This window comes from Epinephelus lanceolatus, chromosome 15, assembly GCF_041903045.1.
Source record: "Epinephelus lanceolatus isolate andai-2023 chromosome 15, ASM4190304v1, whole genome shotgun sequence".
NCBI classification, from domain to species: Eukaryota; Metazoa; Chordata; class Actinopteri; order Perciformes; family Serranidae; genus Epinephelus; species Epinephelus lanceolatus.
In genome coordinates, this window is record NC_135748.1 from 39,994,297 (window position 1) to 40,017,636 (window position 23,340).

Genomic DNA, 23,340 nt, shown 5'->3' on the forward strand with positions numbered 1-23,340 from the left:
AACCTGTTTTTGTCATTGTATAAATTGTATAGATCTGATTGTCTTAAAACCAGGTGGTTATTTTTATTTTTAATGCACAAGTCATTAACTGTCAGAAGTCTTGATCCTAACCAGCTTTCAAGTTTGAAAGGTCCACGCTGGCTTAAATCCTGAAGTCGCTGCTTGCAGTTAAACTTCCTTTTGTTATTTGTTTTGTTAAAAAAGTCAGGGGGATTTTAAATGAGGTTTCCTGCTTTTGCAACTTTAAGTTCTGCTTTACAGTGTCGGGTGTTCAGACAGTAAATGTTTTGTTTAAATTTGTTTGTTTCCAAGATAAAAACTAAACAATAAACATGTAAACAGTAAACATGACTTCACTGTTCAATCATCACAAACTGTGGTTGGTTTTTCATTTTTCTGTTCTCTCTCTGTCTCTCTCAGGTCGACCTGTCAGTGAAGCCCCTCCCACCTCCCAACTGTACGGTGTGTGTGTGTGTGTGTGTGTGTGTGTGTGTATAAGAGAGCTTATTTAAAAGGCTGCCTCACTCTTGCTGGGTGATCAACACCAGCTCAGCATCACCAGCTCACCGCCTGCTGAATCCAGGGAATAAACTCTGAACAGTTTTCCTGAGAGACGACTGCTGAACAAACAGTCAGTAAGAGGGCTGAGTTTACTGCTTTCTCTACACTGAGATCTTTACTGACTGTATGAATGGGTGAATGGCTGTCTGGTTTACTGATGGATTGATTGGCTGATTTAAAACCAATCAAGGCGATTGCTGATTTTCTTTCCTACTGCAAACTACTTTACTGCCTGACTGGTTGAACAGTAATTGGTTTACTAAAGTGGCTGATCGGTTTACTGAGTCACCGATAAAAGCTGTTTGCATATTTTTATTGACTAGCAAACCAGTTAGCTGGTTCAGAAACTGGCTGACTTTTTACAGACAGGTTGATATGTTTACTGAATAACTTTAACTGGTTTACTGATTGTTCAGTGACCAACAGTTTGTGTCTGGCGGGTCAAGTAAATTGACTGACCTCTTTAACTAGTTACTGCCTGGTTTACTGATGCCTTTACTTGCAGACTGGTACCTATTGCCAGCTAGTTTACTGATTGGCTGTTTCACTTGTTTACTGATTGGTTTAATGGCTGAACAATAATATGTTAATGGCTTTAATTGTTAATTAGTTTTTAGATTATTTGCTTCAGTAGAAGTACTAATACCACACTGTGAAAATACTCCACTACAAGTAAAAATACAATACAAGAACCTTACTTGAGTAAAAGTATGTATCAGCAGCAAGTAGTTAAAGTATTTAAAGTAAAAATCAGTATGTTGCAGTTAAACGTTTTCCTATTTCATCTCATGTTTTTAGATTAATATTATTGCTGCGTTAATGTGCATGTGTGTCATTTTACTGCCGTAGATGTTTGTAACACCTTTATATACTGTTGAGTATTTTAATCTACAGTGAGAACCATGTATTTCTAAAAAGTCAGAAAAACAGCCTGTTTTCAGCTTTGTGATGGCGACTTTTCCAGCTGATCCGAGAGGATTCTTTAAGAGTTTATTTAGCTTCAGAAAGAGGAGAATTTGTCATCCTTCAGTTTATCACAAACATTCAACACATCTGGAGATACGTGGTTTTCACTGGACAGGACGTAACTAAAGCTGTCAGACAAATGTAGTGCAGTAAAAAGTACAGTATTCACCTCTGAGATGGAGGAGGAGGAGAAAGGAGCAGAAAATGGAAATACTCAAAGTACATGTACCTTGTATTTGAACCTAGGTACAATACTCAAGTAAATGTACTTAGTTACTTTCCACCACTGCAGTTAAGTGAGTGACTGGTTTGGCCTCTGGTTGAGAGATTTACTGGTTTGGTTATTGGTTTATTATTCCTGAATTGTGTTTGTTGGCTAATTTACCGACTGACTGACTGTGTCTGCTCACTGGTGACATCACTGGGTTACAGTTGATTGATTTTTTTTTCTTTGCAAAGATTTGTTTTTATTACCAGATACTCTAAATCAAACTAAATTACAGCGCAGGAGCAGTTCCAAAAATGTGTCAGGTTTCCATTCATGCATTTCAAAATATTATTTTAAAAAGCAAAAATAAAAGGACAAAGATACTCATCCAAAAACATTGGAAAAGAGGCAAAGAACAAAAACCAAGAGAAAGAATTCAATTAGGGATACTGTTCCTTAAATATATATACAGAGAAGATGTACTAAAACTAAACCTAAGGGACAATTTGACCTACAAACAATTGTTAATAAACTCTCCAATGGATCATAAATTATCAGAGTTGGGAAAGAAAAACAAGAAGTTGTTCAACATCAACCCCTCAACCCATGTAGGGTTCTCCATTTTCTGTCATTTATATGAATATGAAAGACTATGTAACAAAATCAGCATGAAAGTTTAAGTTAAAGTTGGTCCAGAGAGAGTCACATTCCTGTGGTTGGTTAACTCCAAAGACGGCAGGATGTTAATAGAGGGACCCCGAATTTTCTGAAAGGTTGAGGTTTTTTTTCTTTACATTATATAATACTTTCTCAGGTGTGCGGTAAGAGGCAAGTTCATTAATCCATTGTCTTGGTGATTGATCGATGGTTTTAATTAGGGATGCGCCGATTTCTGATGTCTTGAGACGGCCATCGACCTATCGGCAAATATGACATTGATGAAACTAGTTTGGGATGAACAAAGATCTTCCCCAGGACGCTGTCAAAAGCAAAAGGATGCAGTAAACTCACTACTGACGCAGAGGAGGCAATCTATTGTTTCCGTTATAATGCTACGATGTGAACAACAAGTCTGTGTTGACATCAGCAGGAAGAGAACTCCTTAACATTAGCTGTTTGCTGTTTAGAGCTGTCCAAGCCCCCAAGCTTCCAGGTTTCTCCCAGTGGCCACTTGCAGCTTTGCAGCGAGAAGAATCCCTGCAGCAGTAAAACAAATTTTTTTCCCCATAGACCACCATTGTGAAAGAGACGTCTGTAAAACTGTTGACACCTCGAGCTGCAAACGAGGTCAATAATGACTCTTTCTGTTATGAATTTGGAGCCAGGGCGGTTTTATATTTATAACACTTTTAAAAATGGATGATGTCATCACAATGTAAAGTCTATGAGCCAAGTGGGAACTTGTGGGCGGGGCCACAGGAGAAACACGACTGCGTATGTTTGGTGAGCCGCATACTGCAGAAGTAAACCCGGCGTATGCTCCAGGCAAGCAACTCCACTTGAATGAATAGGTGCCATCGTGGTATCGGATATTGTTTTACATCTATGGGGCTAACAGTTTACGGAGGTTGCATTGATGTGTTCAAGCTCTATTCAGTAAAAAGTGTAGAAGTATTGGATGATGTTTTGACGCTTTTTATAATGTGTTCAAATGTAATCTTGAAAAACTTAGTCTTTAAGCAAGAAGCTTGAATAGATACAGCTATATGGATTCAATTATGATATATATATATATATATATATATCTCAAAAAGACTTTTAAAGCAGTTTTTCAAAATATTTTTCATGTAAAAGGTTATATTAAAGGTTATTTCACATATGTGTATGATTGAATATGTGCTCATTCAAATGCAGTGTAATTAATTAATTATGAGTTAATGACTTTAAAACACTTCAGTTAGTTTTTTATATAATGAAGATTTTTTTATTTCCCTGGAACAAAAGGGGGAATAAAAACAAACGAACGAAAAAAAACATCGTCAGCCAAATTGCTATTTTAAACATCGGTATCGGTCCAGAATTTCTTGCTGACTGTTTAACTGTTGTCTTAACTAGTCTACGTATTCTGCACTTGTTGACTGATTTTTTTTTATTAAATATTTACTAACTTTGTTTCCCTGTGTTACTGACTGGTTTTTCAACACTTTATTCTGTCACACTTTACAGTAAGGTACAAAAAATGAGTGGTTACTAAAGAACTAATGATGAACGAATGAGCAACTAACCGTTAGTTAATGGTCGGTTCTTGAGTGACTCCCAGTCAGATGTCATACAGCAGCTAATCATTAGTTAATAATCAGTTAATTGATAATGACTGAGGGAACTACTCGTTTCTTGTGTACCTTATTGTAAAGTGTTCCCCTTTATTCCTGTACCATGTGTATAACTCATTAACTGGTTTACTAACTGAGTGACCAGTCTGACTTAGTGACTGGTTTACTGGAGTGGTTAATGTATAACTGTGTGTGAAGAGTCGACTGACTGGACTTCACAGTGTACAGTATGTAGACAGACATGTCTACTGACTGTTCACATGTGAGCATTAATAATGTTTATTCTCAGTAATCTGAGGTCAGTCTGTGTTTCAGGTGCAGAAATGTCTCAGCTGTCTGTCCTGCTGCCTCTGACAGGTACGCTGCTCTTCTTCTTCTTCTTCTGTTCTCTTTTATTGTGTCAGTCTGTGGTTTAACTTTCTTTGTTTCTTGTGTATTTGATGACGGGTTGATGTGATCAGTCTATTTTTCTTTTTCTCTGCAGGCCTTCTCTTCTTGGTGTCCTCGACATTTGGATCAGAGTCCAGCGGTCAGTCCTGAATGTTTCCTGTCTGTCTCTCTGTCTGTTTCTGTTGACGGTGATAGCTTCAGAAGTTATAGACTAAAAATGGTTCCTGTTGGTGTTAAATACCTGACGACAGCCCTGATCTGTGTGGTCGTGTACAATGGAGATTTTTGAAAACTCTTTCTAAGGTGCAGATTTTTTAAAAATCCCAGTTGCTTTGTCTCCATGTGGATGTGTAAAACTAAGCATTTGGGAAACGATGACATCACCTCCTTCATTCACACATGCCAGTTGTTGCATTGTGTAATGAGCATGCACCGGAAACAACAAAAACAGTGGCAATTTACCTCGACATCCGTCCACACACGAGTCACATTTTGCACCGTGGACTGCGTACCAGAAAGATGCTACGTCATGTCAAATATGTATAAATGAGGAAATAATTGCTAGGGTTGTTTGATTATTGTCAGAGGAAAATAAACTCACTGCATATGCTCAGAATCTTGTTCTCTGGTGTTTGATGTACTGTTGATGTAGACGTGTAGACAGGGCCTCAGGGTAGTCATGGTAATTATCTACATTTTTCGTCTTCCACAAAGACTCAACCCAACAGCGAATGCATCTCCAGACAAGTACAGTGTGTGTATCGACTAACGCTGTAAGACCGTCGTGATGACATGAGCTCAACATTCTGTTTCGCTCTATATCAGTCTGGACTCGATGTCGCCTCGAAGACTTTCAGTGGGTGGGACAAACTCCTTCAGCCAGTCTGCGTCACAAAACACCGGAGAATATCTTCTTCATCGCCAACAGAGCTAGTTGATAAATCAAGTTTTTGCTAAATCCAGTCAGAACAACAGCGAAAAATATCTTCCTCCAAGAAACATGTTCCTATTTAATTGTTATTGACTCTGTCTCTGCAATAACTTCACTGTGCTGTGTTAAGTGACATTAGAGTCATAGCTTGTTGCTTCGGGAGCCACCACTACTGTTCTGCAAGCTTTCAACTTCGGTGCAAATCCCTGATTGGCCCTGCTTGCATTTTAATCTCTAGAAAGACTTTTGTGCGGCATTGAGTCCAGATTTATACAAAGAACGAAACATAATCTTGAGCTGACGCCATCAGGATGGTCTCACCAGGGTATGTGTCTTCAGCCTGATAGATCTTCTTTCTCCATTGTTGTATAAAACACATCAGTGAGCCACACTGTCACTGGATGACATGTTGCTTCATCACCGCGAACTCACACACTGTAGTTTATTTTGACGCAATCACACACACACACCATCCTGCTGCCACAAATACTTGTAAGAGCACCAAATGTGTATTAATCTACCACTGAAAATAGTCCACAAAGGAGTTCAAGTTCCTTTGGTTCTTGTTCATGAGTGAGGGTAGAATGGAGCGTGAGATGGATCGGCAGTTTGGTGCAGTATCTGCAGTGATGCGGGTGCTGCGCCGAACTTTCGAGGTGAAGAGGGAGCTGAGCCAGAAGGCGAAGCTTTCAATTTACTGGTCCATCTACGTCCCAACCCTCACCTATGGTCATGAGCTCTGGGTAGTGACCGAAACAATGACATCGCGAACACACGCAGACAAAATGAGTTTCCTCTGAAGGATGGCTGGTCTCAGCTGTATAGATCGGGTGAGGAGCTTGAAAATCCAGCGGGATCTCGGAGTACAACTGCTGCTCCTTTGTGTCAAAAGGGCTCAGTTGAGGTGGTGATGTCCCACTGGTAGGAGGCCCTGAGGTAGACCAAGAACATGCTGGAGGGATTATATATTTCATCTGGCCTGGGAACGCCTCGGGATCTCACAGGAGGAGCTTGAAAGTGTATCTGGAGTACTTTGCTCAGCCTGCTGCTCCCGCGACCCGGCCCGGATAAGTGGATGAAAATGGATGGATGGATGGATGAAAAGAGTCCCCAACAAAGTCACTGTTTCCTCCTGTTTGTTTTATAAAACCTACAGTGAAATTACTGATGAAACTATACATTTGTTTTCATAAAGATTTATGTCTTCATCTTTGTCTCTAACCCTTAAATCTGATCCGTCAATAGAGGAGCTTTGTATCTTCTTCTTCTTCTTCTTCTTCTTCTTCACTTTGATGAATTAATCCTGTGTGTTGTTCAGAAACAGTGTCTTTCTGTCTCTGGACAGGCAGAGGTAACTTTAAACCTCTCCGTATGACTTGTTGTTGATCCTCGAAACTTTTTTTTAATGTCCGTGTTTGTTTTGAGCCCGAATCATAAAAATGTCTGAAATCTAAACTGTTTCTCTCTAACAGATGAAACAGATGAAAAGCTCCTTTCATCCCGAGTCAGTCCCTTCAAAGAGCAGATTTATTATTCAGAATGAATTACCAACTTGCTCTCATGAATAGTGTTATGAAACAGTAAACCTCTATTCCTCTGTCGTAAAGCCAGTTAGTTTCTCCCAGTTTTTGAGTCACTTCTATTCTTTTCAAAGGCATTCTGTGCATCATTTAGCCTAATCTATATACTTATGATTGACAGCTGAAAACATTAATATCATGACAATAACATGCTTTTGTTTTTCTATTATCCAGTTTCTTTTATCATTTATTTACTTATCTATTTAGGTTTATGTCATTAAAACAAGACTATGCTGCTTCTTTAATTCACTTATTCACTGATCCCTCTATAAACACACTCAGTAGTAAGTTAAGATTTTCATGCATTGGGAAATATTGGAAACTATTTTTGCATTTATAAGTAGAGCTTATATTTTACACTTAGAATTCACTCAAATGCATAAATGTGTTGTACTATAAAGCAAATAGTGATTTCAGCAGCCCTGTCTCCTAGAAGGTACGTTTATATAACTGATTTGCCAACTTGGTTTCACTCTGAAGTCGTTGAAAACTGGTGCTCAGTCAGTGACTTCCGGTGTGAGACACAGCATGATATATTGCTGGTCACTGTTATTGTTTAACGGTGCCCGGCAGCATCAGGGGGAAATGCAACAGGGTGCGGGATGGGTCCAACAACCTCACCCAGGAGGCCTGTGTTCACTTCCTGTAAGATTGTAAAGCCAAAACGTGTTGTTTTTTTACTAAATCCAACCACGTGCTTTTGTTGTTGAAGGAAAAAAATGTCAATTCGCAGCGCTATACTAACATAGTGCTTTTATTTTGAAAGAGACAGTGAGCAAACTGTACATTTCCTATGAAAACAGAATTGAATTTTAAAAACAGACAAAACATGTAACAGGCTGAAGTTGACACGGCGTCCCAGAACATCAACAACCAACACACTCAGGGTACCTTGGACGTCGTATCTGGACGTGGAAAGTCCATGACCAAACGTGGACATGTGACGATAGTTGGGTTTAGGAAAAAAGAACAGGGTTTGGCTTTACAATCATACAGGAAGTGAACACCAGTGAAAAGACAGCTTTTTCCATCTGCGTCTGACGCGAGCAGTCACTGACCAAGTGCCAGTTTTCGACGACTTCGGAGTGAAACTGGGTTGAAAAGACTAGTTGTACTTTTCCATAAACAGACATTGACTCTAAGGAACAAAACATTTATTGGGAACAAGCCCTCTCAAGTTTAGGAGAGACTCGGTACCCATAGAACCCATTTTCATACAGATATCTTGAGGTGAGAGTTCAAGGAACCTCTTTGAAAATGGCCATGCCAGGTGTTCCCTCGCCAAAGTTTAGTCTAATTCTGGGGCATTATTTAGCCCTTTTCTGACAAGCTTTACCGAAATGCTTGGTACCAATGGATGCTTTAGGTTGTCTAGTTTCACAAGATATCACTACCTTCCTGCTAGCTTAAAAAAATGAGCAGGCCACAGCCTCTTAAAGACAGTAATATCGGCCTCCATTTATGTTCACCAGTGGGGGCGCCACCGCTAATTTGAAACTGCAAATTATTTTGAGGGAAACATAAAGCCGAAATATTTCTTTTTTTTTTTATACTGAATGTATCAGCAAATTGTTCACCGCTGTCCACCAGAATAGGCAATCTTGCAATACAGAATACACTCCTACAGCATGTTCTTGTTATCACCCTTTAAATGAACTTTAACCAAAATCATGATCTTTCTCTAACTTTAACCGAAGTACTGATTGTTGACTAAATCTAAGACAGGAGTCTTGACACGAACCCAAAGCTCTGGTGTCAAGATCCTACACTTTGCACACCCGCCATCCTCCCCAACAACCTCACTGCAAAGTGAATGACGTGTTTGTCACCTGAAAGAAATGTTGCATCTGAACATAGCCCAGGCAGTGATTAGATTAGCAGTTTAGTGACATACAAACGTAATTTCTAGGTGACAGGACTGTATTTTGGACACAGAATCTGCAAGGCTGCTGACACAGCAGTGCTTTGAGCTAAACGCCAAAGTCACATGTTAACATCTAATGTCCATGTTGTGTTCAGGTGCTCTGGGATTATCATTATAGAAAATGTATATAGCTTTAGTTTGTGCTGAGGACCAATAGTATTTAAGTTTTAAAAACAAAAGTACTGTAAAATCAGAAAGAAACTAAACACTCAAAGAATAATGTAGATATTTTATTGTTTTGTGTATTTTAACCCTTTTATTGCTGCCTTATGATGAACCTTGATGTGTGTTGTTGATCAGTGCCGTACCCTGTGACCTGTGTGACCCGTGGAGTTGACCTGATGGAGGACAGAGTGGTGGTTTTGTGTCCTCCAGACTGCACCCAGTGGAGGGTGTCGGTGTTCGGGACGGGGATCTACGCCTCCGTCTCCTCCGTCTGTGGAGCTGCCATCCACAGGTAGGACTTTACATTTTACAACTGCTGTCTGTCTTTGTACCTTTATTTCTACTACTTCTTTATTTCCTTTGTGTCTGACTGCCCCTGAACGTCACACCAAAGCAGATCTCTGAAGTCAGGTTGGTCACACAGAGTCGATGGAGGTTTGTAGCCGGTTTGGCTGCAGCCAGGAGTTTTTTGGGTGTAGATTTACAGACACGTGAATCAAACACTCTGTTCTGCTACTGACAGCAGCTGCAGATGTGACATAATAATGAGCAGCGTGAGTCCTGCTGTGTGCTGAACCTCAACAAAACACCAACACCACGAAGGAATGTGCAGGGCTGGAGGATTAAGCTCTCAACCCTGAATGACCTCCTCCTTCCTCTGCAGAGGGCCACAGGGGGAAAATCTCCTTCCTTCATATCTCATCTTCCTCATCTTCCTGTCCTTTCTCTGTTTTTTTTTCAAACACTTTTCTCTGAAGTCGGACTCATTTAAATGTTTTCGCACCGTGCTTCCTGTTATGAGATGGTTTTCGCTCCAGGGTCAGTATGGAGACACCTCGAGAGAAATCTTCCTTTAAACGAAGAGGGACTTAAATTTAAACCTGACTGTGATCAGATTTAGATCAAACAAGCTGAGCTTTTAAAACACTTTATTATACTCCTTACTTATTTGTTAACCTTAAAGGATTCTTTCTCCCTTACATTTCCTATGTTAAGGTCCAGTGTGTAGGATTTAGGGGGATATGTTGGTGGAAATGGAATCTGATATGATATTTTCTTTAGTTTAAAATCACCTGAAAATAAGAATTGTTATCTTTTCATTACCTTACAATGAGCTGTTCATATCTACACAGGAAGCAGGTCCTCGCCTACGGATATTACACCACCATGTTTCTACAGCAGCCCAGAACGGACAAACCAAACGCTGGTTCTAGACAGGGCACCTACCTCGGCCACTGTAGTTAAGCAGCCCCTCTGTGACAAGCAGCAACGGAAAAACACATTTTTTTTTTTTTTTTTTACATGAAACGGTGTTTTTACCAGTTTAAATCACTGGGCCTGTTTGTTTTGGGGAGGAAGAGACCGCTTTAGATAATGAAACTCCTAAACATCTAGATCCTAAGTTATTAAAGTTGGCTGGGCTAGCAGCCTGATCACCTAACAGCATCTGAGAAACAGTTATTTGTAATGTGAAACGTGTTTTTACTGGTTTAAACCACCTGGTCTGTTTGTTTTGGAGGGGAGAGACCTTTACAGACAGTTTGGCACCCAGAAAAAACCTCCTGAATGATGAACATTGAAGGATTTCCAACCAAGCGAAGTTTCAGCTGGTTGCAATGTGCAATCCTCACCACTGGATGTCACTAAAGGTCCTTAAAGCTTACACACTGAACCTTAAATTCTTGGGCCTTATATGATCTTTTCTGCTATATGTCATATTTCCCAAAGTACAAAAATAATAAAATAATGAAAATAAAAAAAAAATAAGAAGAAGAACATTGTACTCATCAAGTTAGCAGCTGAGATCTGTGACACTTTTATGTACTAATATATATATTATGATATATGATATGATATTATTGCCATACTTAAAGGGAAATTTTGGTTTATTTCAACCTGTCTCCTATCGTCCTAAATTTGTTTCGAGTGACTAGTGACATAGAAATAATAGTTAGCATGTTAGCCGTTAGCCTAGATACAACCGGGGCGCATAGTAGCGTCAGACCTGTTAAAACGTAAGTGAACGGGCAACCTTCAAGTGCAAAGTTAGTCCACTAAACAAGCTTTTTTTCCACAAAGACCGCCTCATATCGTTAGGATAAATGTCAGAGAACATGTAGAAAACGACATGTAAACGTGTTGTCTTACCTTACCGGTGTGCTGCCATGTTTGTTTACCATTTAGCTCTGCTTTCCAAAGCGTGGCCGAAATATATCTGGTGAGCTCTAGATAAAGCCCAGCTGGATACTACTCCAGGTGGAGGTGTCTCGTCCTCGGTCACATCCAGACCTTGAAAATAAGGCTGCAACCGGTCCCATTCCTTGCAACAGAGGCATTCCTCTTCTGTGGGCACTGGGGCACAGCATTCACAGGTACACCACCAATCTCCAGAGCTACGCAGCCTTGCAGCAGCCATTCCTCCTCTCTCGTCCTCTACCTGTTGCGCCTCTCTCTTTCTCCTCCTCCGTTCTTCAATTTCACGAAGCTCTTCGTCAGTGTATTCTGGCTCAAATAAATAAGAGTGGCCATCAAAATCTGCAAAATCAAATTCCTCCTCCACAAAGTCTATTCTATAAATCTTTCATAAAATAAATGAATGAACTTTTCAGGCTACTGTCCGGTTCTGCCTTCCAGCTGTTGCTGCTTGTTCAGGCACACTATGAGATTGCTGCTTGTTCTAGGCTAACGGCTAACATGCTAACTATTATTTTTATGTCACTAGTCACTTGAAACAAATTTAGGACGATAGGAGACAGGTTGAAATAAACCAAAATTTCCCTTTAAGTCATAATACAATATTATTGCGATTTTAAATATGTTGTGAAATGCGGAGTATTGGGATAAAATATATTGTGATATATTACAATTTATCACATTTTTTCAACTGTAAATGATGTCCCCAAAGGAAAACTTTGTCAACATTTGTTTTATCTAATAAGATGTTTTCAGTCTGTCCGTCTTAGCAAAATGTGTCTAGTAAAGCAACTGATTATATTACCTTAGTAGGCTGCCAAAAGTTTAATTTGGATTTCTTTTTTTATTAATGATTTATATAATTTAAAAAAAAAGATACTTGGCACTGTGTTATGATATAATATGCTGACTGGCATGGATAGAAACCCAACACCCGGGTGAACGTGCTAATTTTAGCCTCATAACTGCTGAGATCCAATGACGCGCCACCACAAAATACCCTCTGTCTCCTCCCATCAGCACTCAAACATCATTCTAAATTAGTCTGCACTGAGATTGAAAGAGAAACTAAAAAAGTAAGAGATACATAAAAAGAAGTAACCACCGTAAAGTTTTCACAGGCCTCCATGCTGCTTTCTGCTGTTTGCTAACCTGTTTTCCTGCCTGTCCGTGACATACCAAAGGATTAACCCCACAAACAGAAAGGCATACTCATCTGTTGCAGAGCCATGCACACAGCTCTGATCTAATGGCAATGGGAAACAAGTCTATCACCTCTTTCAGTGGGTTTTCAGGTGTTTAAAAAAACCCTGTGTACATGTGCTTATATTGGTAGAGAAGGGGTATAACCTGTTAGTGAGCTCTAGAGGTGCTGGTAGGTTGTAACCTTTGCTTAGTGCTAGGCTAGCTGTTTCCTCCTGTTTTCAGCCTTTATGCTAAGCTAAGCTAACCAGCTGCTGGCTGGAGCATTACATTTACTGGACAGATATGAGAGTGGCATCAATCTGACTCTTATCAAGAAAATAAATTTGTGAAAACCTCAAAATGACAAACTACTGCTTCCAGTTGAATGTAGTAATTGATCTGTGTTCAGAAGGTCTGCAAAGCAAATCTCAGTGGTGGCCCAGCTGCACGTACACAGACACATCTGAAAAACTACAAAAATGAGACCCAGGTGTTATAAACCAGAATTATACTGTAAACTTTGTTCGTCAGCTGACGAAACTTAAAAGTCTATGTTCCGGATGTGTCTCCGCTCTGCAGGGGGGTGCTGCGTCCGTCCGGTGGCCCCGTCAGGGTTCACAAGCTGCAGGGACGACACAACTACATGAGCTCTTACGCCCACGGCATCCAATCACAGGCCCTGCCCCACTGGACCGCCTCCTTCAGCCTCACCAGTAGGTGGAGCCGTTCTGTTCATTGATGAATTGTTTGACCTTTTTTTTTTATTTCATGTGAACCCTTTGGTGAAATAAAAAGATTTTATTATTATTAATATTGAGCATCACTGACATCTTTTACCAAAGTTTAAAGTAAAGGAAATGAAGGAAGAAAGTATACCAGAGATAACTGAGGATGTTTGTTTATTGCATTTACATTAATATACAACCAATTACCCTATCCTCTGTGTGTCTGTGTGTGTGACCAGAGCCTGTTAATGTTCCACTGGAGTTGACCAGTGAGACCAGCACCACAGCTCTGCCTGCAGCTGCACAGCCAGGTAAATAATACACATTATTAGGGTCTGAGCGCTGAGTGGTGTGAGGACCCTAAAGAAATAGCTGTTAATTATTATTTCACAAAAGCAGTCACATTTTTTAGGGGCTAAAGGTGCTCAAAAAGTCATGAAGACAGTTTTGTGTTTTATGGGTTTAGTGTGTGGGTGTGAGAAAATGGCTCAATAGTGCCCCCTAGAATTATTTGAAACTGCTGTAATTTGAAAACCAGCTTTATTTTGAAAATTAGCAGTAATGACGCGGGGGTAAACAAACACTTTTCCTGCTGCTGTCTCCTGCTGTTTTCCTTCTTCTTCTTGTTCTTCTTTTCTCCTTCTGAGGCTTCCAGACACAACAGGAGTGTGATGTTTCCACCAGACAGACTGTGTTACCCCAGCTGACCTTTATGTGTGTGTGTGTGTGTGTGTGTGTGTGTGTGTGTGTGTTGCAGCAAAGAAACCACTGAAGAAGCCATCAGTGAAGAAAGCTCTGACAGGTGGAAATAAAGGTACACTGTGCACTTGTTTGTGTTTGTGAAGGTTTTGCTGCAGGACTTAAAGATTGAACATGACCTAAGACTGTGCAGCTAGAGCTTTACCTGTTAATGTGTGTGCATGTGTGTGTGTGTAAATGTGCAGACTGTCAGATGGACATCGCCATGGTGATCGACAGCAGTAACAACATCGGGCAGCGAAGATTTAACCTGCAAAAGAACTTTGTTGCCAAGCTGGCGGCCATGTTGAAAGTTGGATCAACAGGACCACATATAGGACTGATCCAGGCCAGGTGACACACACACACACACACACACACACACACACACACTCAGAGCGCAAATAATTAATACATTTAGATTTAAAGTGATGTTATAAACATAGCTGTAAGCAGCAACTCCGGGGTTCAAGCCAGCACGGACCTTTAAAGCTTGAAAGCTGGGTAACATCAAGACCTTTAACAGTGTAGAACACCTGGATTAAAGATGAACAACAGGTTTTATGACAATCAGACAGATGCTCATTCAATTACGTCCAAATCTCCACCTGGCCACGCTCTTCTTTTGCAACACTGTTGCTTCTTATTTATCAGTTGCAGAAACATTTTGGGGACATGTTTTAATAGCTTAGTTAAAAATATTCACCAAGTTTAGTGATAACTGGACAAACTATCATTGATTTATAACCAAATTTTCCAAAAGGCCATTGAACCTGTGGCGCCCCCTATTGAACGATAATAATAAGAATTTTACAAGCATGGTTAAACATTATTATAAAACATATCCTGCAAGGTTTGGAATTATTTGACCGAGAATTTCTGATTTATAGTCTGATTTGTACTTTGTATTTTTTGTACTTGTGGCGCCCCCTAGTGGCATATTTGAATGAACCTTTAAGGGTATGTTGCTAGTATTTATGCAGACACTTCCTGCAAGTTTTGTGATGATTGGCCAAAAGGTTGTGGAGTTAGGTCTTTTTATGTGGTGAGCCACGCCCCCTCTAAAGTTCATAGGTCAATATCTTGAAAATGCAATAAGATATCAACAAGTGTTTGTTAACTGTTGACAAGCTTTGTCCAGTGATGATCCACAGAAAATTCGGTACAAATTTAGAGCTGCAGTTTAGGAGATGATGTCAAAAATTTGTTTTTCCAAAAAAAAATTCAAAATAGTGGAAAATTTAGAGCACATTGAGCTGAACTTGTCTGTTGAATTTCAAGTAAATCTGACTTACAGTGTGAGGGGTATAGCCTTTCAACAATTTAATTTTTGGGCCCCCATCTTGCCATTTGGCATCATATTTCTTGAGCAGCATTTACACAAAACCTATGATAAAATACAAAATAAGAGCAATAAAGAAAATTTTCTGGAAAATGGCACAAGAAAAAAAAAATCCCAAAAGTTTTTAACTATCAGGTTTGAAGTTTATTGTGAATTTTAACATAAATTGTGCTCACTTAAAGAAAAAAATACCAAGGAACAAGACTTTTTTAGTAGAAATGAATTTTCTATGGCAGATTCAGTTAATAAATAAAGTACAACATATTTAAAAAAAGAAAAACCAGTTACAGATACTTGAGTAAAGTTGCAATTCCCATTATAAAGTGTGATATTTTAGTACAAAATCCAGGTATTTTACTTGATTTTTTTTTTCATTTTTGCTACTTTATCCTGAAACTGGCGGCATGGTGGTGCAGTGGTTAGCATTGTCACCTTACAGCAAGAGGGTTTCTGGTTCGAACCCAGGGTGGGGGAGCCCTCCTGTGCAGAGTTTGCATGTTCTCCCTGTGTCAGTGTGGGTTTCCTCCAGGTGCTCCAGCTTCCTCCCACAGTCCAAAGACATGCAGGTTAACTGGTGACTCTAAATTGTCCGTAGGTGTGAATGTGAGTGTGAATGGTTGTCTGTCTCTATGTGTCAGCCCTGTGATAGTCTGGTGACCTGTCCAGGATGAACTCTGCCTCTCTTCCAACTGTATGAATGAATTAATTTTTGTACAAAATCAAGGTACCTGAGTTTTTTGTTTTTTTTTATTTTATGCTCCTTTCTCCATCTCCTCTACTACACCTCAGAGATAAATATTGTACTATTTCCTGAACTACATTTATCTGGCAGCTTCAGTTACTTTTAGTTTTTCATCCCCTTCCTGTCCCCTGAAAACCATGTGACTTCAGATGTGTTGATGTTGTTTGTGTTATATAAGTGTGTGTGTGTGTGTGTGTGTGTGTGTGTGTGTGTTTTCGCTTGTATGCCTATGTGAGGACTAATGTGTTAGACCTGGAAAGTGAGGACATTTGGTCTTTACTTCCTAAATGGGCTATTTTAAGGTGAGGTTCAGAATCAGGGTTTGGTCAAGGTTATTGAGAAAATTCTCCCACGTCTTAAGCTAAATAAACTCACTAAAAACCGTCTTGGATCAGCTGGAAAAGTCGTCGTCACAAAGCTGTAAACAGGCTGTTTTTCTGACTTTAGAGATATGTGGTTCCCACAGGACAGCCAGGCTACAAACATAATATGATGTTATAGAATATTATGTATTGCTTTAGATTAAACTACCCAACAGTATGTAAAGGAGTTGAATGAGTAAAAGATTTCACATAGACATTAATGCAGCAGTGATATTAATCCAAAAACATCAGATGGAGCAGGAAAACTTTTTACTGCACTATATGTACTTTTGTTTTTGTTTTGTTTTTTTAAATTTAAGTACTTTAACTACATGCTGCTAATAATACTTACATATTTTTACTTCATACAACATGTTGACTTTCACCTGGCTTGTGTGTGCAGTGATTCTCCCAGGACAGAGTTCTTACTGAACAACTACACTCAGCCTAAAGAGCTGCTGTTTGCCATCAAGGAGCTGGCCTACCTGGGAGGAGACACCAACATAGGTTAAACACACACACACACACACACACACACACACACACACACACACATGTCTGCACTGTACTTGTAAGGACTCCTATTCACCAACAGCATTGACTCTCAAACCGTGGTATTTGTAACACCAGTGGTACGTGGGCTCTCTCTAGTGGTGTGTGGAGGAAATATTTTTACAAAATGAAATACATAAATAATACTGTCAAATGCTACATTTTGAATGAATGTGCTTTAACAATAAGATCCCTGAAATGTAATTTAAAATGCTTTTTGCCTCTCTCGTAGTAGTTTTGTTTCAATATCAGCCTACTGTGAAGTCCAACTTGAATGGAGAGCATACATATGTCAATGATTAGTAACAAGCTAAACTGTGATGGCACAAAATGAATGTTTAAAAAAACATTGAAAGAAAACTGATTTCTTGTCTTGTCACTGACCTCGTGCAGGTAAGGCCATCATGCACACGGCGGAGACCTTCTTCACCCAGGAGAAAGGGGGGAGGCGGGGTCACCCCCGGGTGATGATGGTGCTGGTTGACGGCTGGCCATCTGATGACTTGGAGCAGGCGGCCACGTTGGCCAGAGAGTCCGGCATCAATGTGTTCTTGGTGTCTGTGGCCAAACCGGCACCTGAGGAGCTCCCCATGGTGCGAGACAAGGACTTCATGAAGAAGGTGTGTACTTTATTCACATTTTCTTTCATTTATTCAACATTTAAAAATGAACCTCAGCTAAAGTTATAAAATATATACTACTTTTGAAAAGACCAGAATCAGCTGTTACACTGAATACATGCCCTAAAATGTAATTACTAACATACTTCATGGGATTAGCTAAACTAAGTAACATATTCTAAATCCTTGGATTACTTTTAGAATTCTTCAAATTGTCTTCGTTTGTACTTTTTAAGGCCCAGACACACCAAACCGACTTCAGAGAACTAGTGGCAACGAGGGCCCCCCGCTGTGTTGCCTGATGTAGCAGTGTCTCAGCCAAAAAGTTGCATCTAAACACAAAGACCAGACATTCTGTGTGTGTGTGTGTGAGAAAAAATAACTACTCACACCAGCAGATGGTTGTCGTCTGTAATCGTCATTCATAAAAGGAACTGGAAGATCATCTTGATGCTAGTTAGCCAGTTAGCACATTAACAACTCAATCCAATGTTGAAAGAATGGAGCATATTTATTCATCACCTCCACCATCGCCAATTCAATGAGGACGGCAGATACTCACAGACGGCCCAACTTTAACTTACAGATTTAATGTCAGTTGCATTTTTTTACTTTTAGTATTGTAGATAAGCAAATGTACTCAGTATGATATCCATCAACTTTTATGTCGCTTTATACCTTGAAACCGGTATATTGCTGCAACCCTACTTAGATGCCAGATGTTTTATTGACATTTGAAAAGAAGAAGAATGAAGTGAGTGGATGCCTCCAAAGTGTTTTGTGACAGGGGAGAATACTGTGTGAACCTGGATGTTGAATTTGTTTTCAGTGACCCTCGATCCTTATTGAACCACAAAGGAGCAACTGGGCTCTGAATATTGTGTTTGTCCTCTTAAGTCTACTCAGTGGTTCGATTGAAGAGGTCTGAACTGTCATTTGTCAGTCCATAGTATGTTCAGCTGATATTCCAACAGTGACTAACCTTCTGTTTCTATTGTGAAGTTTGAAGAACTCCAGCTTGTTGGAGGCATGATTGTGAGACAGGACGTCTGCACACATTTCGATGCTAAGCTTCCGGTTTCTTTTACCACTGATTTGTTCTCTTCTCACCTGTTTCTCAGAGGGATCTTTGTCTCTTCTAGTTGTCAGTTTAAACCATCATATGGCATTTTGTTTTCCATGCACAAAACAAGCCCTTCATACTAAGTAACATCTATCTTTATAAAGGACTTTCTATGACCTGAAAGCATCGAACACCTTTCAGACATATAGAGGAGTCTACACCTCATCTGACCAAACACCACCAAACTTTATTGGCAGCAGATTATAAACTTTTCAGCAGTTGTATATAACATGTTTCCATGTGTCTTCTATCTGCAGGCGGTGTGTAAAGATAATGGTTTCTTCAATTATTTGATCCCCAGCTGGTTCAGCACCACCAAACACGTCAAACCTCTCACTCAGAGGCTCTGCTCGCTGGACAGCCTGCTCTGCAGTAAGACACAACCACAACACAGAATGTTGAGTGTGTAGGATTTCGGGGGATATATTGACAGAACTGGAATACAATATAATAAGTATGTTTTCTTTAGTGTATAATCACCTGAAAATAGGAATTGTTGTATTTTTCTTACCTTAGAATGAGCCGTTTACATCTACATAGAGAGCAGGTCCTCATCTACAGAGATCGCCATAATGCACCGCCATGTTTCTACATTTCTGTTTGAACAAACCAAACACTGGTGCTAAATTGGGCCATTTATGTTTCCACGTTGGCCAACATAGTTAGCAGCCCATTAGCAACAAGCAGCGTAGGTAAAAACACTGATTTGTAATGTGAAACTGCTTTAGTCAGGGTTTTCACCGGTTTTAATCACCTGGTCTGTTATTTTGGAGAGGAGGAGACCTCTGTGGATAATTAAGCTCGTGGTAAAAACCTCATGAAAGTCTGGATTTGAAGTTATCAGAAAAAAAGGTGGGCGCACATTAGCAAGTGGTGGTCGAGCCGTCTGTCTCTGACGTGCCAAACGACGTTGGAAAAACACTGATTTGTAACATGAAACTGTTTTATTCAGCGTTTTTACAGTTAAAACCAGCTGGTCTGTTTGTTTTGGAGAGGAGGAGATCTCTGTGGATAATTCAGCTCCCAGTGAAAATCTCTGGAACAATAAACTCCAAGAAATCTAATTGGGAGAAGTTTCAGCTGGTTGCAATCTGCAATCCTCACTACTAGACGCCACTAAATCTCCTTAAATCTTACACACTGGACCTTTAAATCTCAACCAAGCCCAAATAAGTAAAGGATTAGTTTAACATTTACTTGCAGAGTTAGATGACATTAATACCACTCTCATGTGTGTCCCATCAATATGAAATTAAGACAGCAGACAGTTAGCTTAGCTTAAAAGGGTACCACAATCTAAATCTGTTTTTCTCTCAAACTTTGGTCGCAAATTTGTCAAAAAATGTGTTGGGTACTTCAAAAGATTATCCTGGCAAAATGTTTTTCCCTACCTGTGCTCAGGTCATAAATGCAGTAAAGAAAACAATTTAGACTAAACATGGATCACTTCACTGCCTCTCAGGGCTTCTGTGTACTTGACTTACAAAAAGTCATACAAGTGAAAGTACGTTACATTGCCACTTGTTATACTTGATGCGAAATTCATGGTGGTAAAAAGTTGAGTGCCAAGTTGAGAAAATATGTCATCTGAATTTAACGTGTGTTTTTAAGGTAAAACCTGCTACAACTCAGTGAACATCGGGTTCCTTATCGACGGTTCCTCCAGCGTCGGAGAGGGAAACTTCCAGCTGGTCCTGGACTTCTTGGCAGGAATCGCCAGCAGCTTTGACATCTCAGACGTGGGCGCTCGTGTCGGTCAGCTTCACAGGATGAAAACAATTATTTGACCGAGAGATTAACTGATTTGTTAACGAGATGTTTGGCTGATTGACTGTGTGTTGGATGTCCAGGTGCGGTGCAGTTCACCTACGATCAGAGGCTGGAGTTCGGCCTGTTTGACCACTCCAGCAAAGATGAATCCATCAACGCCTTGAGGAGGATCCCCTACATGAGCGGAGGAACATCCACTGGAGCCGCCATCAGCTACACCACCCAGAACCTGTTCAGGTGACACCACACCTGAGTGTTGTGTTCCACTTTACACAACACCCAACCAGGTTTTAATAATTTAAGGATAAGCCTTAACTAGTCCTCTTCTACACTACTGGAAAGAAAAAAGTCCAAAATACACATTTAGGTTTATTTTAGTTCGGATTTCTAATCTTGGAATTAATGCAAAAAAGTTCATATTTAATTAGTTAATGCCTTATTTATATATTTAAACACAGAACTTTAGAAAATGTGTAATATTAGAAAAAGGTCTTAATGTAAGTAATTAACTGAGGAAGTTTCATCATGATATCTGTTTCTTAAATTTACTCTCCTCACCTGTCGTTATTTTTGCTCTATAATGTTAAGAGCTTTACCATACATATAATAAAATAATTGTCCTATTGTGAGAAATCAGCAAGGGAAGTTTCATGGTGGTATCTATTTGCTGAAAAATTTTACCCCATTCACCTTGGGTTTCTCCCCTTTAAAGCTATAGTTCCCAACCTTTTTAGCTTGTGACATTAAAAAATGCAGTAATGTGAATTTTATGTTGAGTTTCACAGGTTTCATTTGTATACAATTTGTGACCAGTTACTAATTTTACAATTATTTCTAGAGGCCTTAGGATGTAAAGTTTTTTAGTAATGTACAAGAAAAAAATTCAGATAAAAAAATCCAAACAACAGAATTTTATGTTGCAGAAATATAATGTTTTTGTTTTCTTACCATGTTAGTCATCTCAAAACCCAGCAAATTTGCTAACAAAATGACAATAAGTTTGATTATTGATTACTAGATTTAAAAAATAACTTTGAAGTGTTAGAAAATCATTGCCGGAAAATGTGAACCCAGTCAGTGATGTTCAGACGGCTGAGGTTTGTCTCAGCAGGATTCATTCTGTGTGGAGGAGGAAAACGCTTGAATCATAAGTAAAAAGTGTAATTTTTTTCTGCCAGGCGGACGGGACCAGGTCGCAACTTCCTCATTGTGGTGACGGACGGCCAGTCATATGATAATGTCAGAGACCCGGCCATGATTGCGCAGAAACAAGGTGTGTGTTAAACTAAAGGCAGCAGTTTTTGTTCACTTCTTACGGATATCCACATCTCTTTCATATCTCCTGTTTCTCCCATCCAAAAAATCACCAGGCATCACCATGTACTCAGTGGGCGTGGCCTGGGCACCCATGGACGACCTCAAAGCAATGGCATCAGAGCCGAAGGACAGCCACACCTTTTTCACCAGGGAGTTTACCGGCCTCGCCGAGTTCGTCCCTCCACTGGTCCGAGGCATCTGCCGAGACTTCACAGAAAACAACTAAGAGCACACGCGTGCGCACACACACACACACACACACACACGTCTTTGTACTTCTGTACTTGTGATGATGACCTTACCTCAAACCTAACTGTTGGACAACATATTAACCATCAAAGCAGCCTGACAATGAGAGCACTGGACAAAATGCCCTCACTTTACAAAATGTCCTCTCTTTAGCAGTAGAGAAACTGTCCTCACACAGATAGAAGTTGTTCTTGTTGGGTCCCTCACTGACAAGCTTAGCCAAGCCCCTAAACCTAAACCAAGTCTTAACCCTCAAACAACCGCTTTAAGAAGTGAAAATGAGACAAAATGTCCTCAGTTGTCAAAATGTCCTCACTTTGCAGGCAGAGTGTAAGGTCCCCACAAAGATAGAAGTACAAAATTTCACACACTCTGTATATATACTGTACACACATTAACCAACCAGTACTGACACATACATATGTATATAAAAGACACACAACATATAAATTCACACATATATACACAAACCCCACCTTTTTAATGAAGCATATGTTTGGAAACCCCCAAACAACCAATGATCATCATCATCAACAGCAGAAAACAAAATCATTCACTTTTCATGAAGCAGTGTGTTCGACTCTGTAATCAGATTTATTACAGTAAATAATGTGCGACATGACAAACTCATAGAAATACAAAAATTAGTATTGTAAACAACTTGTAAAACATTGCTAACTTCATATTAGTCAGCTAAATTGATTTTATTACTTTTAACTCAGCTAACTTTAATAAGAACTATAAGCAGCACTGGTGTATTTGAACTACAGGGTGCATTTAAAGCCAAGGAAGCTAATTTATTTAAAATAGATGCTAACTATGAAAAAAAATCTGTTGAATCCACTTTAAAAAATACATATTTTGCATTTTACATATTAAAAAGAATAAAACTGGATCCTGGGTCTTGCAATTATGACTTTTGTATCTCGTAATCACAAAATAAAATTAGTTTTCTTGTAATTGACCTTCCGCTAAGCCCCACCCCTTTGTGATGGTCTGACAAGCTGTCAGAGTAAGCATGAAGCCCACACTGTAACTAACTGCACTCCCTGAAGAAATATTATCATATTTTGGAAAAATGAAAGAGTGATTCCAGAGAGAAGCAGACAGAGGGGTCTACAGTCTGTGTTTGAAGGATATATCCAGGATGTCAAACTGACTCAGCAGCAACAACAGGTTAAAAAGACAAAGATAGTTAGAAGCTAAAGCCGAACTATAGGCTACAGATCACAGTGTAAAAGTGAACCACCACATCACTGCTGATCGCCACACAAGACAATGAATATAAAGGGAAACTTTGCTGATATTGAACCAGCTGTGTGGCATCGCAGTGTGTGCAGATGAACAGTGTTTGCTGCTGCCAGCACCTGAACCTCCCCTGCCGGACAGGCAGGGATCTCCAGGGGAAGTCAAACAACGCTCAT

At 39.7% G+C, this 23,340-nt stretch overlaps 1 protein-coding gene across 1 annotated transcript; it reads left to right on the forward strand.

Moving 5' to 3' along the window:
• The first annotated feature begins 511 nt into the window (after positions 1-511).
• coch (coagulation factor C homolog, cochlin (Limulus polyphemus)) lies at positions 512-22,150 on the forward strand. The gene is made up of 15 exons (XM_033641978.2): positions 512-631; positions 4,324-4,365; positions 4,493-4,537; positions 9,134-9,290; positions 12,956-13,089; positions 13,341-13,412; positions 13,859-13,915; positions 14,046-14,193; positions 16,689-16,792; positions 17,231-17,457; positions 18,838-18,952; positions 20,192-20,335; positions 20,431-20,587; positions 21,529-21,623; positions 21,721-22,150. The coding sequence occupies exons 2-15, from the start codon at positions 4,332-4,334 to the stop codon at positions 21,891-21,893; spliced, it is 1,662 nt and encodes a 553-aa protein (XP_033497869.1). The 5' UTR covers positions 512-631; positions 4,324-4,331; the 3' UTR covers positions 21,894-22,150.
• The last annotated feature ends 1,190 nt before the right edge of the window (positions 22,151-23,340 follow it).

Excerpts from the sequence above, each read along its gene's own strand:
- coch (XM_033641978.2), top strand. The coding sequence starts at position 4,332 with ATGTCTCAGCTGTCTGTCCTGCTGCCTCTGACAG. Across the intron at positions 4,366-4,492 it reads TGTCCTGCTGCCTCTGACAG|GCCTTCTCTTCTTGGTGTCC; the intron begins GTACGCTGCTCT and ends TTTTCTCTGCAG. Across the intron at positions 13,413-13,858 it reads GCCTGCAGCTGCACAGCCAG|CAAAGAAACCACTGAAGAAG; the intron begins GTAAATAATACA and ends TGTGTGTTGCAG.